The 14,133-nt window shown below is 33.8% G+C and overlaps 1 protein-coding gene across 1 annotated transcript; it reads right to left on the bottom strand.

Annotated features, from left to right (window-relative positions):
* Nucleotides 1-7,417: 7,417 nt before the first annotated feature.
* On the bottom strand, nt 7,418-12,932 carry LOC147402018 (transcription termination factor MTERF8, chloroplastic-like). Its single transcript, XM_086444471.1, has 2 exons — nt 12,927-12,932; nt 7,418-9,238 (listed from the first exon to the last, which is right to left on the bottom strand). The coding sequence occupies exons 1-2, from the start codon at nt 12,930-12,932 to the stop codon at nt 8,021-8,023; spliced, it is 1,224 nt and encodes a 407-aa protein (XP_086300597.1). The 3' UTR covers nt 7,418-8,020.
* Nucleotides 12,933-14,133: the final 1,201 nt, after the last annotated feature.

Genomic DNA, 14,133 nt, shown 5'->3' with positions numbered 1-14,133 from the left:
CAAGATAAGAGCAATGTCATAATCCGTCTTAAGCTTTGGGCGGACCAAAAAAAAAAAAAAAAAATACAATAAAGACAAATGCAATCATATTAATTGAGTCCAAAGAGAACTGTCAAGCGATATAGCGCAATTGGTACTACATGATCTACAACTAGTTGGTCCCTACTTAAAATAACCAATAATCATTAAAAAAATGATCAAATTTCCATTCACCCCTCTACAAAAGCTTAACCTCACCCACCTCACTAACCCTACAAATTCAATCTCACCTTTGAATACTTTCAACAGTACTAAGATTGTTTCATGATACTTCATAACAAACTTATCTGAGAAACCCAAGATCAATAATGAACTCACCTTCAATTTCCTCGTTCATCACTCCCTTGGAAATTTAGAGTCTCCAAAATTGCACACCTCGGACCAATCCTCTTGTCCAAACTAAACAAAACATTTGGATGAAAAATTCAATCTCTCAAACAAACCAAAGCTCCGAAAAAAACCACTAATTTCCCTTCCCAACTTGATTTATTAACCGTGGTCAACACCTGAACTGCATTAACAAACATTGAGCTCGACAAATCAAAGCCCATCTTCATAACCACCTCGACAATTTCTTTAAACCAATCCGTTTTCTTCATCATTATCCTAGGATGTGATACTAACAATGATGAGGGCAAATGATGTTCTTACTTAAAATGACAAATTATCGTACATTAAAAAAAAAAGATCAAAATTTTCCCTTCACCTCACAACACACACCACCTTAACCCCACCCCATTCTTCGCTCTCCAAACCCTGTAAATTCAATTCCACTTTGTATGCTTTCACCACTTCAGGGATTGTTTCATTGTATTTTATAACAAATCATCCAAGAATTTCTTATCAGTGAAGTTCAACATTGAAGTGACCATCAATTTCCTCCTAATAATCCCCTTGGAATACAGAATCTCCAAAACCGCACACACTCGGAACAATCCTCTTCTCAAAACTCTGCGTAAGAACATTTGGGCAAAGAGATATCCACAGGTTTCCATTTCATTTTCTCCATGAAAAATTCAATCACTATCCGTATCTTCTCCTTCGATACAACCATGCATAATGGTTGCTTCTTGAATGCTGAAAGAATCTCATCCTCAGACAAACCAAAGCTCCGATAAACCTCAAATTTCTCTTCCCAACACAATTTACTCATTCCACTCAGCACTTTAACTGCACGAACAAACATTGGACTTGACGAATCGAAGCCCAATTCCTTAACCACCTTGACGATTTCATTAAACCGTTCAGTTTTAAGCATTAGTGACGTAGGCTGAGACATGAACAATTTTGAAATTGAGCATTCTGAAACACCTTGATCTCGCAATATTGAGATATTGGGCACGAGAGTCATGTCTAAATTGTAGAAACCCCAATGTGTTCTCTTGAAGGAGGCGAGAATGTTGTCGTTGGTACCAATGAGGCTCTTAAGGAAATTGAAATTAGGGGTGATTTGGTTCTGCAAACTCCTGGCTAAGAGTGATGGATCATAAGCTAGGAGTTTGACAAGGTTTTGGCCTGAAAAGCCTAAATCATGAAAAAATTCGATTTTGGGTTTAAAGTTCTTGACGGGATCGAACATGAGTAACGATGGGCGCTTGGAGATGAGTTGTGTTATCTGGGTTTTCGTGAATCCATGATCTTGGAAGAAATTGAGGAGTAAGTCTAGTTGTCTATGGAGGACAAATGGATCTTCTTGGATGCAGAGAGAGCTGTTTCTGGAGGAACCCACATGTGTTTATGAGATAATCTACAGTAATTAATGGTGGGTTTTTGGATTCAGACATGTTTGAGATGGATTTGAGATGTGGGTTTTGAAATTGAGGAAGAACAACACAGACATTAACATGAATTGTTGTTAGTTCTCTGGTTTTGATATGGTGTTGTAGATTTCTATAAAAAGGACGCAACATTATTTACAAAAAACAAGGGGAAAAAAATCTACGAAATTTGAATAAAACTTACGAATTTGGAGGAATTTGATATTCACAGGTGCTTTCAGACCTTGAACTTGAATCAATGGCTGAAACAACTAGGGTTTATGTTGGTGTTTCTGCCTTTCGCACACTTACCCGATGACATTCCTTCCTGACCTAGGTCTTCTCAATTGAAACTTAAGTTAAATTTCCTAAATACCCTCATTTTCATCTAGTAAAAAATTTCTCCATATTCTCACATATCTTAAACTTGTTTTTAACACGTCTTTTCAAACTTCAAATCTCAAGAACAAGACATAGTTTTTCTATGTGACATTGGAGATGAGGTTGAATAGGTTAAATCTAGTTTGGACTAGAGGTTAACAATTTGCAGATGATGGATTGCAAGGTGAACTCCAAAGATTTTTCTTTTAATCACCTTCAATGTCCATTCGCCGCTTATGACGATTTTTGTTGTGAAAAATCCGATTTTAAAATAGTAAAACCAGGGCATTTTTAAAAAGACATTGAATACAATGGATTGAAGACTATATTAATAGAGTAAAAATAGTTTTAGCTAAACTTGATTTGTCCCCTTTCATTGTATAAAATTCAAGGGCATTTAGATAATTTTATTTTAGTCTCTCATTCATAACCTTTTTCAAGGGGGTCAACGGTATGAAAACATAGGGACATCTCTAATATTGATCAAAACATATTGGGCACCCAAAAACTAATTATAATATTAACATTAAAAAACAAAAATTCAAAACTATTAGAAGATTATTTACTTACAATATCCCTCATTTTTTTTAAATTTATTTAATTTTAACCCCAAAGGGTTGACCTAGTGGCAAGTCGAGCCTTGATAAGCTCCTCAGAAAGGGTAGGTCAAGTGTTCGAAACCCCCACCCACCCTCCAAGGTTCAGTTGACCCTTGACTCAACCAGTTGCAGGTAGGACTTTCTGAAGGGGCAATGCATGTGACTAGTCTCACCCAAGGGTGAGGATATCCACAATAAGGGGAAAAAAGGCCTAATGATGAGTGCAAAAAGCATCTATGCAATTAAGGTTGTGCCACCTATAAATTTAAAACCTAAAAATCTTGTTTTTGCCATTTAGGCAGATTTATTAAAAATAAATAAAAAGAAAGAAAGAGGATAATCAAAAAGTTGTATTATAATCTGCTTTTTAAATGGAACCCACTCTCTTTCTTAATCATTGTTAGCATAAAATTGAAAGAAATGAAGAATCGAAGCTCGATTTTCCATCTTAGACATTAAAGTAGCTCTATTTGCATTTTTTTTTTTTTGAACTAAGTTCTGAGAGGAGTTATTAGAGAGATCTTCATCACAAGTTGCATATACATTAAAGTAGCTCTATTTGCATTTTTTTTTTTTTGAACTAAGTTCTGAGAGGAGTTATTAGAGAGATCTTCATCACAAGTTGCATATTTCACCACACCTAACAAAGTAACAATTTTATCTATATATATATATATATATATATATATATATTATATAATTATCTATCTATATATATATATATATATATATATATATATATATATATATATATATATATTTTTTTTTTTTTTTTTTTAAATTTTGAAATCACTTGTTTTAAGCTTAATAGTTGCACCTCACAAGAACAAGATATCTTTCGGATGTTCATCAACCCACTTCATCATTTTTTACTCTCTTCATGTTATTGTCAATCTCAATTGTAAGAATCTTCTCTCCACATACAAACTGTAATCAATAGAGGAAGAAAACAATGATGCTGATGAAGTGCAATTTTTTTTTCTTTTAAGGAGTAACGAAAAAAATGGCGGCGTCATAGACCATCTTAAGCTTTTGATGAACAAACTAAGAACATTATGAATGCAATCATACGAATGGAGTGCACAAAGGATTTTTAAGCGGTACAATGTAATTGGTACTAAACCCTGCACATTCAACCTCACCTTTGTATGCTTTTCACCACTTGTGGGATTGTTTCATGATACTTCATAACAAACTAATCCGATAAGAAAATTTTCTTTCCCAAGATCAATAATGAACTCACCTTCAATTTCCTCCTTATTATTCCCTTGGAATTTAGAATTTCCAAAATTGCACCTTGAAACAATCCTGTTCTCCAAACTAAAGAGATATCCACTAGTTTCCATTTTAGTTTCCCCATGAAAAATTCAACCCCTCTTTGTATTATCCTTCGATGTGATGTGGTCATGCACAATGTTGGCCTCCTGATCATTGAAAGAATATCATTCTCAAACAAACCAAAGCTCCAAAAAACCACTAATTTCTCTTCCCAGCTTAATATACTCGAACTACATTAACAGACACTAAGCTCGACAAATTTTCTCTTCTCAAGGGTTAATTCAAAGAACTCCCTAATTGTACATATAGGTGATGGAGGAAGTTTCTAGCATGAGAGGATGTTGTTCAAGAAGTTTCAAAAGGGTTCAACATGGAAATCGAAAATTCATTGGGACTTATGTTGTATTTGGATTGAGAGAAATGGAGAGAAGATAAGAGAAAATAAAGGAGTTTCTCTCCATTTCTCTTGTTTGAATGGTTACGTGGGAAAAAAAGAGAAAAGAATTGGGGGGAAGAGGGGAGAAAAAAATGTGAGGTTTTTTTTTTCTCTCCGAAAGTGGAGAGAAGAGGAGAGAAATGGAGAGAAACCCTTTTAAAATATTTTATAATATCAACTCTGCCCTAGAACTCTTTTAAGATATTTTAAAATTCTAAAATTGTCCCAAGTTCTCTCTTGTCAATCCAAACATGGTGGAGAGAAATTGAGTTTTCCCTTCCCTTCCCTTCTTTCTCTTCTTTTAATGAGTTTCTCCTCTCCACTTCTTTCAATCCAAACACAAAGTAAGTGAGGACTAGATTTGGGCACTCACACATTTTTTCAAAAATATAGCTAATGTCGATATGACTTTATCAACATGGCCTTAGTGGTGTCGACAAGACATTGTTGATGTTGCCTAAAAAAACTTTCTGATCTCATGTCAACATGGCCTTTATGGTGTCAGCAGGATCTTGTCCCTATTAAAATGGATGCCCCTATTAAAATGGGAGCCCTAGTTGAATAAATATATGGATGCCCTTAACACGAGTCATTTGAAATTACCCTAAAGGCATAGAGGCTCGTGTAAATAGATTGCATCTCATCATAGCTTAAAATTATCATATTCTTTTTTTTTTTTTATTAGAAGGGTATTTGGGCCAGCTTGCGCGCACCAACTATTCCCTCCTCCCCGAACAAGGCTTGTGAAACAGGAAAACTAATCATATTCTTAGTCTTCTATATTACACATTAAAAAAAAATCTAGATTTACTTATATAATTGAAGAGATAATCAAATTTTAGAAAGAAAAAAAAAAAAAGAAAAGAGAATTGATTGTATCTTTACTATTTGGTTTGTTAAACCTAATGAAATTTTTGGTGAATCGGAATAGTCTTCTATCCAAGATATTGAGACCATAAAATGAAGGATTTTTAAGGTCATTTTTTACTAGTCCATAAAAGAAGACTAATGTCAAGGCCCATGTCATCTATTTGAATGGGTATCTCAAATTCTCAATTCTTAAAGAGTGCTGCTATTGGCACCTCAACTTTACTTATTACACCTTAATTAAAAATAATATATTTCCCAAAACGTGCGTAACTTATGTTAAAATTCTAATTCTGATATACCGCTCGTTTAATTTCCAAAACATGTTTTTCTAGTGAATTCGTCACTTTTATAATCAACAATTCGCTAATAAATTAAAAGCAAGATTGCTGATACTTTATCAACGAATTCATCGATTATAAAAGTGACTAATTCACTGGGAAAAAATATTTTGGGAATTAAAATGAACAGTGTACCATGACTCAGAATTTCTTTATATTAAGCGTACCAAATGGAGTTTCACCCATTAAAATTTAAGAAAATAAGTGAATTGTTGAGAATAAGTAAAGTTGGGGTGCAATTGGAAGCTTTCTATTTTTTTATAGAAATTTTGTAAACATGTGCAAGTTATAACAGAATTTTGATTTTGATACATTGCTCATTCAAATTTCCAGAACATATTTTTCAGTGAGTTCGTCATTTTTATAATCAACGATCTCGATGATAAATTACCAGCGAGATCACAAATAATTTTAAAGTGACTTTTATAATAAGTGATCTTACTGATAAATTACTAAAGAGATCATGAGTAATGTTAAGTCAAATACCCTTGATATTTTTAACGACAAGTTCGCTGGTATTTTATCAACGAGATCGTTGATCATAAAAGTGACGAACTCATTAGAAAACTAGAATGTTGTCATATTCAACACACGAAATAGTAATTTACCACCCCCTTTTTTTTCTTTTTTCTTTCTAGAATTCTATTTTTTGGCTTTAGGATTTTATATTAGCCTAATCATAATTTTAAACAACTACTAAATTTGTTTGAACAAGTGTTATAACGTTTTGTAGGTTGAGGTTACAATTTGAGCTAAACCTTTGTAATGTTTAGAGTCTATTTTAATCTATGGTATTTTAGTAAAAATCTCCTACAAAATGGGTGATTTTAGTATTACCCCCCCCCCCTCGAAATGCAAGATGGGTCTACCTCATTATATTTTCATTGACTCGGTCAAATCGTTAATAAATACGTTAGACTCTTAACAGAAATGGTAAAATATCCAAAATAATCTCATTTTTTTAAATTAAGAAAATGACCTTCGATTTAAGCAACCTAAATGTGTTCAATCTAATCGCTCTAAACACGATAACCGTGAGAACCCTAATTGTTCTCAATCCTATTTTTCATTGATCTAAATCTAAAAATTATTGTTTTGAAGCTAAATCTCATCATTTCTTCATTATCAACCAAATTTCTTACTTTGCAATATAATTTCATCGTGTTCATCCTAATCTCATTGCTTTCATCCCAACCAAAGGCATTCTTTGGCTCCCATTGCTCAAAATATTCAAATGAAAAACACTAAAAGAAAAAATAAAAATAATATAAACCGATGGAAAAGGATGAAACAACGAAGAAAATGAGTTTAATAATATCCCCTCATGTAAGAGGTCCTTGCTAAGTTAGCAAGGCTAGTCAATTCCCTTGCTTTATTACCCTTACAATCATGTTCTAAATAATAAATTAAAATCCACAAGAAAAATCATACAGAGCGATTTTGACATTTTTAGAACTATTTTTATGAATAGAATACATTTTTAAATAATAAAAAAATTAGGTAAGACATTGCCTTTATCTTTAATCGTAAGATTTTATCTCCTTCAAACTTCAAATCTCAAGAACAAGATAAGAACAATGTCATAATCCATCTTAAGCTTTGGGCGGACAAAAAAAATACGATAAGGACAAATGCAATCATATTAATGGAGTCCAAAGAGAACTGTCAAGCAGTATAGCGCAATTGGTACTACATGATCTACAACTAGTTGGTCCCTACTTAAAATAACCAATAATCATTAAAAAAAAATTGATCAAATTTCCATTCACTCCTCTACAAAAGCTAAACCTCACCCACCTCACTAAACCCTACAAATTCAATCACCTTTGAATACTTTCAACAGTACTAAGATTGTTCCATGATACTTCATAACAAACTTATCTGAGAAACCCTTCTCTCCCAAGATCAATAATGAACTCACCTTCAATTTCCTCCTTCATCACTCCCTAGGAAATTTAGAGTCTCCAAAACTGTACACCTCGGACCAATCCTCTTCTCCAAACTAAACAAAACATTTGGATGAAAAATTCAATCTCTCAAACAAACCAAAGCTACGAACAAAACCACCAATTTCCCTTCCCAACTTGATTTATTAACCGCGGTCAACACCTGAACTGCATTAACAAACATTGAGCTTGACAAATCAAAGCCCATCTTCATAACCACCTCGACAATTTCTTTAAACCAATCCATTTTCTTCATCATTATCCTAGGATGTGATACTAACAATGATGAGGGCAAATGATGTTCTTACTTAAAATGACAAATTATCGTACATTAAAAAAAAAGATCAAAATTTTCCCTTCACCTCTCAACACCACTTTAACCCCACCCCATTCTTCGCTCTCCAAACCCTGTAAATTCAATTCCACCTTTGTATGCTTTCACCACTTCAGGGATTGTTTCATTGTATTTTATAACAAATTCATCCAAGAATTTCTTATCAGTGAAGTTCAACATTGAAGTGACCATCAATTTCCTCCTTATAATCCCCTTTGAATACAGAATCTCCAAAACCGCACACCTCGGAACAATCCTCTTCTCAAAACTCTGCGTAAGAACATTTGGGCGCAAAGAGATATCCACAGGTTTCCATTTCATTTTCTCCATGAAAAATTCAATCACTATCCGTATCTTCTCCTTCGATACAACCATGCATAATGGTTGCTTCTTGAATGCTGAAAGAATCTCATCCTCAGACAAACCAAAGCTCCGATAAACCTCAAATTTCTCTTCCCAACACAATTTACTCATTGCACTCAGCACTTTAACTGCACGAACAAACATTGGACTTGACGAATCGAAGCCCAATTTCTTAACCACGTTGACGATTTCTTTAAACCGTTCGGTTTTAAGCATCAGTGTTGTAGGCTGAGACATGAACAATTTTGAAATTGAGCATTCTGAAACACCTTGATCTCGCAATATTGAGATATTGGGCACGAGTGTCTTGTCTAAATTGTAGAAACCCCAATGTGTTCTCTTGAAGGAGGCGAGAATGTTGTCATTGGTACCAATGAGGCTCTTAAGGAAATTGAAATTAGGGGTGATTTGGTTCTGCAAACTCCTGGCTAAGAGTGATGGATCATAAGCTAGGAGTTTGACAAGGTTTTGGCCTGAAAAGCCTAAATCATGAAAAAATTCGATTTTGGGTTTAAAGTTCTTGACGGGATCGAACATGAGTAACGATGGGCGCTTGGAGATGAGTTGTGTTATCTGGGTTTTGGTGAATCCATGATCTTGGAAGAAAGTGAGGAGTAAGTCTAGTTTGTCTATGGAGGACAAATGGATCTTCTTGGATGCAGAGAGAGCTGTTTCTGGAGGAAACCCACATGTGTTTATGAGATAATCTACAGTAATTAATGGTGGGTTTTTGGATTCAGAGATGTTTGAGATGGATTTGAGATGTGGGTTTTGAAATTGAGGAAGAACAACACAGACATTAACATGAATTGTTGTTAGTTCTCTGGTTCTGATATGGTGCTGTAGATTTCTAAAAAAGGACGCAACATTATTTACAAAAAACAAGGGGAAAAAAATCTACGAAATTTGAATAAAACTTACAAATTTGGAGGAATTTGACATTCACAGGTGCTTTCAGACCTTGAACTTGAATCAATGGCTGAAACAACTAGGGTTTATGTTGGCGTTTCTGGCTTTCGCACATTTACCCGATGACATTCCTTCCTGACCTAGGTCTTCTTGATTGAAACTTAAGTTAAATTTCCTAAATACCCTCATTTTCATCTAGTAAAAAATCTCTTGATTTTCCCACATATCCTAAACTTGTTTTTAACACTTCTTGTCAAACTTCAATCTCAAGAACAAGACATAGTTTTCGCACACTAACCGGATTACATTCCCTCCTGACCTAGGTCTTCTTAATTGAAACTTAAGTTAAATTTCCTAAATACCCTCATTTTCATATAGTAAAAAATCTCTCCATATTCTCACATATCTTAAACTTGTTTTTAACACTTCTTTTCAAGCTTCAAATCTCAAGAACAAGACATAGTTTTTCTATGTGACATTGGAGATGAGGTTGAATAGGTTAAATCTAGTTTGGACTAGAGGTTAACAATTTGCAGATGATGGATTTCAGGGTGAACTCCAAAGATTTTTTCTTTTAATCACCTTCAATGTCCATTCGCAAGCTTATGACGAGTTTTTGTTAGAAAAATCACGATTTTAAAATAGTAAAACCAAGGGCATTTTTAAAAAGACATTGAATACAATGGATTGAAGGCTATATTAAATAGGTTAAAAATAGTTTAGCTAACTTGAAGATGTACCCTTTCATTGTATAAAATTCAAGGGCATTTAGATAATTTTATTTTAGTCTCTCAATCATAACCTTTTTCAAGGGGTTCAACGTTTGAAAACATAGGGACATCTCTAATATTGATCAAAACATTTTGGGCACCCAAAAACTAATTATAACATTAACATTAAAAAAAAATTCAAAACTATTAGAAAATTATTTACTTACAATATCCCTCATTTTTTTTAATTTATTTAATTTTAACCCTAAGGGGTTGACCTAGTGGCAAGTCAAGCCATGATAAGTTCCTTAGGAAAGATAGGTCAAGTGTTCGAAACTCCCACGAAGCAATGAATTCCTTGGGGTCACCCTCCAATGTTCAGTTGGCCCTCGATTCAACCAGTTGCACATAAGACTTTCTAAAGGGGCAGTGCATGTGACTAGTCTCACCTAAGGGTGAGGATATCCACAAGAAGGAGGGAAAAGGCCTAATGCTGTGTGCAAAAAGCGTCTATGCTATTAAAGTTGTGCCACCTATAAATTTACAACCTAAAAATCATGTTTGTGCCATTTAGGCAGATTTATTAAAAAGAAATAAAAAGAAAGAAAGAGGATAATCAAAAAGTTGTATTATAATCTGCTTTTTAGATGAAACCCACTCTCTTTCTTAATCACCGTTACCATAAAATTGAAAGAAACAAAGATTTGAAGCTCGATTTTCCATCTTAGACATTAAAGTGGCTATATTTGCATTTTTATTTTTTATTTTTTTGGAACTAAGTTCTGAGAGGAATTATTAGAGAGATCTTCATCACAAGTTGCATATTTCACCACAACAAAGTAACCCAATATATATATATATATATATAGGGTCAGGTTCAAGGGCCATATGAGAAAACATATGTAAAAACTTTCGTTTTTAATAAAATTTTAAAAATATGGGTTAGAAATTTTGGATTGAGCTGATTTTTTTGTGGGATGATCTCTATGATGGGAAGATCATCCAAAAAAAAAAAAAAAAAAATCAGCCCAATCTGAAACTTCTAACCAATTAAAAGTGATTTAGAATGTGGACCGTCGATCTTTTACCAATTTTTATCACTAATTTGTAAATCACTTTTGATGGATTTAGAAGTTTCTGATTGAGCTGATTTTTGTGTGAGGATGATCTTTTCATCATAGTGACCATCCTTGCAAAAATCAGCTCAATCCAAAACTTCTAACTCTTATTTTGAAAAACGAAAGTTTTTTCATATGTTTTCTCATATGGCCCTTGAACCGCCCCCATTATATATATATATATATATAGGGTTAGGTTCAAGGGCCATATGAGAAAACATATGTAAAAACAATGCAACATTTATAAATTTAAAATATGGTTAGAAATTTTGGATTGAGCTGATTTTTTTGAGGATGATCTCTATGATGGGAAGATCATCTGGAAAAAAAATTAGTCCAATCTGAAATTTCTAACCCCATAAAAAGTGATTTAGAATGTGGACCGTGGATTTCTATCAATTTTTGTCAATAATTTGTAAATCACTTTTGATGGATTTAGAAGCTTCTGATTGAGCTGATTTTTTATGAGGATGATCTTCTCATCATAGTGACCATCCTTGCAAAAAATCAGCTCAATCCAAAACCTCTAACCCATATTTTGAAAAACCATTGTTTTTTCATATGTTTTTACATATGGCCCTTGAACCGCCACCATATAATATATATATATAAATTTTGAAATCACTTGTTTTAAGCTTAAATAGTTGCACCTCACAAGAACAGATATCTTTCGGATGTTCATCAGCCCACTTCATCATTTTTTACTCTCTTCATGTTATTGTCAATCTCAATTGTGAGAATCTTCTCTCCACATACAAACTGTAATCAATAGAGGAAGAAAACAATGATGCTGATGCAGTGCAATTTTTTTTTCTTTTAAGGTTTAATGAAAAAAAATGGCGGTGTCATAGACCATCTTAAGCTTTTGATGAACAAATTAAGAACATTATGAGTGCAATCATACGAATGGAGTGCACAAAGAATTTTTAAGCGGTACAGTGTAATTGGTACTAAACCCTGCACATTCAACCTCACCTTTGTATGCTTTTCACCACTTGTGGGATTGTTTCATGATACTTCATAACAAACTTATCCAATAAGAAAATTTTCTTTCCCAAGATCAATAATGAACTCACCTTCAATTTCCTCCTTATTATCCCCTTGGAATTTAGAATTTCCAAAATTGCACACCTTGAAACAATCCTATTCTCCAAACTAAAGAGAGATCCGCTAGTTTCCATTTTAGTTTCTCTATGAAAAATTCAACCCCTCTTTATTTTATCCTTCGATGTGATGTGGTCATGCACAATGGTAGCCTCCTGATCATTGAAAGAATATCATCCTCAAACAAACCAAAGCTCCAAAAAACCACTAATTTCTCTTCCCAGCTTAATATACTCGAACTACATTAACAAACATTGAGCTCAACAAATTTTCTCTTCTCAAGAGTTAATTCAAAGAACTCTCTAAATGTACATATAGGTGATGGAGGAAGTTTCTAGCATGAGAGGATGTTGTTCAAGAAGTTTCAAAAGGGTTCAACATGGAAATCGAAACTTCATTGGGATTTATGTTGTATTTGGATTGAGAGAAATGGAGAGAAGAGAAGAGAAAATAAAGGAGTTTCTCTCTATTTCTCTTGTTTGAATGGTTAAGTGGGGAGAAAGGAGAAAAGAATTGGAGGGAAGAGGAGAGAAAAAAAATGTGAGTTTTTTTTTTTTTCTCTCCAAAAGTGGAGAGAAACTCTTTTAAAATATTTTATAATGTCAACTCTGCCCCAAGAGCTCTTTTAAGATATTTTAAAATTTCAAAGTTGTCCCAAGATTTTTTTTTTGTTATTAACCGAGTGTCCGAGACAGCTTGCGCGCACCACAACTAATCTCAGGGAAAACTACCACAACAACCTACCGCCATGGTCCCCCAGTTAAATCATGAGAAAAATCCAAGAGGGGAATCGAACCCGTGAAGTGCGCCTAACTCACACTTCACGTGCTCACCCTTATCTCTCCTGTCAATCCAAACATGATGGAGAGAAATTGAGTTTCTCTTCTCTTCGTTTCCCTTCTTTCTCTTCTCTTAATGAGTTTCTCCTCTCCACTTCTTTCAATCCAAGCACAACGTAAGTGAGGGCTAGATTTGGGCACCCACACATTTTTTCAAAAATATGGCTAATGTCAACAGGACTCTATCGACATGGCCTTAGTGGTGTCGACTAGATGTTGTTGATGTTGCCTAAAAAAACTTTCTGATCTCACGTCAACATGGCCTCTATGGTGTCAACAGGATCTTGCCCCTATTAAAATGGGTGCCCTAGTTAAATAAATATATGGATGCCCTTAACACGAGTCATTTGAAATTTTACCCTAAAGGCATAGAGGCTCGAGTAAATAGATTGCAACTCATCATAGTTTAAACTAATCATATTCTTAGTCCTCTATATTACACATTAAAAAAAAAAATCTAGATTTACTTATATAACTGAAGAGATAATCAAATTTTAGAAAAAAAAAGAGATTCTATTGTATCTTCATTATTTGGTTCGTTAAACCTAATGAAATTTTTGGTGAATCGAAATAGTTGGACTCACAATTTGGTGCATACATGGTTCATTGTATTGCACGAACCCGATACAAGTCATATCACAAAGTAGTTCACTACTTCGTATTAGTTCAATCTATTAGGAACGATTTGAGAAATAACTTTGAACTATACTATTCTTTCAACTAATCAAGTTTTTTTACTAAATCATTTTAGTAGACCATTTGAGTAACCCAACTTGAACCAGGTCCACTCTTGCTAATGAAAATGACCTCAATGCCCTTATTCTCATGATCATCTCACCAATCATAATCGTTGACATTGATATCCGTGTCATCTTCTATCCAAGATATCGAGACCATAAAGATGAAGGATTTTTAAGGTCATTTTTTACTAGTACATAAAAGAAGACCAACGTCAAGGGCCATGTCCTTTATTTGAATGGGTATTTCAAATTCTCAATTCTTAAAGAGAGCTGCTATTGGCACCTCAACTTTACTAATTACACCTCAATTAAAAATAAGATATTTCCCAAAACGTATGTAACTTATGTTAAAATTCCGGTTCCGATATACTA

Source organism: Akebia trifoliata, chromosome 5 (genome assembly GCF_017979445.1).
Source record: "Akebia trifoliata isolate Shusen 1 chromosome 5, ASM1797944v1, whole genome shotgun sequence".
In the NCBI taxonomy this organism is placed as follows: Eukaryota; Viridiplantae; Streptophyta; class Magnoliopsida; order Ranunculales; family Lardizabalaceae; genus Akebia; species Akebia trifoliata.
Note: the sequence above shows the minus strand (reverse complement) of the source record. Positions and strands in the feature narration are given on the sequence as shown.